The following is a 3993-nucleotide window of genomic DNA, read 5'->3' on the forward strand; positions in this document are numbered from 1 at the left end:
TTCCGAAAGTTACTGTTTTGCTCTATGCAAGCTTTGTAAAAACAAAGAAACCTTGATGTTTGCATCCCACATATAGCATGTTTTGAATCAGTGCCTTTATGCATATAACAGTTTTAAGAGCTGTACACAAAGTAAAGTAAACAATCCATTAATCAGTTAAGTGTTATGGATTATGGACTCATATTTAGGCCAGAAGCAAAGGTTTAAAGTTAAAATGTCTAAATGATGGATTTGTTTCTTACAAACATGCAACTTCTGGCTTCACAAGATGTTAACTGATGGACTGGAGTGGTGTGGATTACTTGTGGATTATTGTGATGTTTTTATCAGCTGTTTGGACTCACATTCTGACGGCACCCATTCACTGCAGAGCATCCATTGCTGAGCAAGTTATGAAACAAGAAACAAACTCATTTACATCTTCGATGGTCTGAGTGTGAGTACATTTTCAGCTAATTTTAATTTTTGGGTGAACTATTCCTTTAAATCTTCTCTGCCCAGGGCGTAGAGAAGGACATGACACATTCCACACTTGTGTCTTTATTCGGCCACATTTCTGTTCACCACAAGCCACACAAACGTGGTAGTTTGCACTTCCACTCTAATATCACACATACACACCCTTTGCTTTTATAGTGCTAATCTGCATACATGGACACGCCCACCATGATGTGTGATGCTGCTCTCACACACACACTGTTATTCCAGCCCTATATATAAATGAAGGCAGAAACTGTCCTGACGTTCTCCCAGACTCCAGGTTCCAGTGTCTGCACACCAGTGCCACCTTTCTATCTCAAAATAACCAGGTTAGTGCACCTTAACATGTTTAATAATATACAGATCACACTGGAAGATGGAAATTCTCAACTATTGTTTAAACGTTTAAGTGCTCACCAAGGCAGCATTTATTTTATCAAAAATACAGAAATATTGTGAAATATTATTGCAATTGAAAATAACTGTTTTCTATTTGGAGATTTGTCAAAATGCAATTTATTTCTGTGATGCAAAGCTGAAGTTTCAGCATCATTACTCCAGTCTTCAGTGTCACATGATCCTTCAGAAATCATTCTAATATGTTGATTTGCTGCTCAAGAAACATTTCCTTTAATTATCAATGTTGAAAACAGTTGTGCTGCTTCATATTTTTGTGGAAACTGTAATACATTTTATTTTCATAATTGTTTGAATTTTTATTTGAAATGGAAATCTTTTGGAGCATTACAAATGTCTTTGGATCAATTTAATGCACACTTATTGAATAGAAGTATTAATTTCCTTGTGAAGAACATTTTTTAAACGTTAATGTATATTTGCAATTATCCAGTTACCTTCAACTAACATTTTGTGAATATATATGCTCTTCACCAAAATTTGTTAAGGGGGATCTGATAATTGCAAAGGACAAGTTATTGTTTATAAAGATAATGTGTAAGTGTTTGAATGTTGCAGTTATTTTAAGTGATTGGTGTATTTATATTTGGGTTTTTAGTGCAGATTTGTGTGTTTGTGTTTGCAAATGCATGTTTGTTAAGTCTGTGAGTGTTTACATGCAGAGCCAATTTTCTGTGTAGTTTCCAAACCTAACTATTTTAATATGTGCCACCATCTGTTTTATATAGATGTGGTAACCGCAGAAAACAAAATCTTAATAGACATTTTTTTTTAAATCATCGGCAGCCATATATTTTTCCATCTAGTTCACCTCGCCAGTGGTTAAGTGTGGAAAAGTGAGATCAGCAGAGTATTTAAGTGCTTTAAATGTGAACAGAGACCTCACTGTGTTCCTGAAGTTACTCGCTGCTCCAGTGGGCCAAACATCTCCTCAAACTTCACACCTCATTCAAGGAGACGCCCCTTATGTAATCCATCACACAGGTGTTTGTGTGTCTGCGGTGACACATTTTGCCAGTGTAAAAGCAGGCATTGTGTAGCCTATCATAAAAATAAGTTTTCCACATTTAAATGCCAGGAAATGCTATTGGAAGGACATTTTGCCTGGATTTTATTTTGATCTCCTCCTGGAGTATTGAGATATCCAAAGAGGTGTTGTGTAAAAACTCACATTATTCCCACATGTTTGTGTTCACACACACACACACACACACACAATCATTCTGGTTTTATAATTTGATTTTTTTTTTTAATTAGTCATTTCAACAAGTTTAATAGTTTCACAAATTTATGGATTTGAAAATAAAGAAGACAAAACTCATTTAGATGCTAAGAATGACAAGGACAGAATAGCGTACGTTTCCACATTGGACTCTTCAAGCAGCAATAAATTAACAGAAGAAAGGCAACATCCTGCAATAAAACTGTGCTTCAGCACATGCTTTGAGTTTGTCTTCAACGCTACATCCTCAATGCAAAACAGATTCCTGTGTAGCAGCCAATTTATAAAAATGCAGGCATGTGTAAACAAAACAAGACTCTTTATCATGATAGGCTGTATGTGTGATGTGTGCATCATGATGTCTGTGTGTTGTTTCTGAGTTTAGCGCCTGAAGCGCAGCAGTTTAAGTGGTCACCGCACCAGTACCTGCCATGGCTGATCAAGAGGCTCGAGAGAACCCGACCCCTGCTGCCCCACCGGCCGCCGCGCGCCCTAAACGCGTGTCCCACCGCGGACGCACCGCAGGAGCCAAAGTCAGCTCCAATCAACAGGAGGGGAAAGTGGAGGAGTTCGAGCCCTTCATGTTACTGCCCCGAGGACCGCCACCGCTTAAGGGTGAGACAGAGAAAATGTGTACATGTTATCTTTTTATTTCATGTGGAAGATGATTTTTTTTTTAAACTATTAGCCACCATTACTAAATATTTACAGCCTTGCAAAATGCCAATAGAAATTTATACACTCTCAGAAAAAAAGGTACAAAAGTTGTCACTGGGGCGGTACCTTTTCAAAAGGCACACCTTTGTACCTAAAGAGCCCTTATTGGTACCTTAAAAGTACATATTAGTGCCTAAAGTGTACATATTAGTACCTAAAAGGTACAAAAGTGCACTTTTTGAAAAGGTACCGCCCCAGTGACAGCTTTTGTACCTTTTTTCTGAGAGTGTAGTTAACCCTAAAGTGCTACATTTTTTATTTATTTAGAGTAAATTTTGGTAGTATTGGTGTGCCTTTGTGTGATTTATAAATTGTAATTATGTAATAAAAAAATATATATTCAAAATGTTTTGAAGTTGAATGCCTTAATTTTATTGCAATACACCATCTTATTTATAGCTTTTATCTGTTTAAAACTGATCCCAATCAAAGAACATTTGAGTTATACAAGTGTATATATATAAGTGTAAACATAAAAAAAGAGAATATTGTAATAGAAGCTTAACTTTAAAAAAAAAAAAGATACATTTGAATGTAAAAAATGTCACTCACTTAATTATGAGAATGAATGTAATGATGATCATGATGATCACTATATTGTTATTAAAACTAATGCTGATGTTTTTGGTAATTGAAGTAAAGCTGAAATAAAAGAAATAAAATCTATTAAATGCGAAACTTATAACTAAACAAATTAGAAAAGCACTAATATTAAGTGGAAATAAAAAAATAAACCAAAACAATTTTTGAAAATACAAATAAAAATCACAAAGTATATGACAAAATTATTTAAAAATGAAACTAAAATTAAAATAAAAACTGAAAATATAAAAACAAAAGTGAATTGGAGAATCTTAACAAAATTTATAGTAGTACATAACTATTTTGTTTTATTCAGTTTATTCTAATATTGGACAGAACAGACTGCAAATAATATGTATATATATATATATATATATATATACACATTTTTTACATAAATTTACATTTAGGCCAAAACAGACTATTGCAAGTATGTGAACGCAACTGCTCAACATTGCAATGCTACACACTATCCATGCATTGTTTCATTCTGTTCTGATTCCATGCATTATTTCATTCTGGAATTAATCAGTCAAAACAGACCTTGTAAAACTGAGAATGTTCTTGATAAACTG

At 34.3% G+C, this 3993-nt stretch overlaps 1 protein-coding gene across 1 annotated transcript in view; it reads left to right on the top strand.

Annotated features, from left to right (window-relative positions):
• The first annotated feature begins 704 nt into the window (after window positions 1-704).
• Window positions 705-3993, top strand: part of f13a1b (coagulation factor XIII, A1 polypeptide b) — a 15982-nt gene continuing 12693 nt past the window's right edge. The window contains exons 1-2 of the mRNA XM_016558915.1: window positions 705-809; window positions 2505-2734. Of these exons, the coding sequence (XP_016414401.1) occupies window positions 2551-2734 (184 nt within the window). The 5' untranslated portion in view covers window positions 705-809; window positions 2505-2550. The remainder of the gene's footprint in view (window positions 810-2504; window positions 2735-3993) is intronic.

The sequence above is a fragment of the Sinocyclocheilus rhinocerous genome, unplaced genomic scaffold (assembly GCF_001515625.1).
Source record: "Sinocyclocheilus rhinocerous isolate Xijiao unplaced genomic scaffold, SAMN03320098_v1.1 scaffold1153, whole genome shotgun sequence".
Classification (NCBI taxonomy): domain Eukaryota; kingdom Metazoa; phylum Chordata; class Actinopteri; order Cypriniformes; family Cyprinidae; genus Sinocyclocheilus; species Sinocyclocheilus rhinocerous.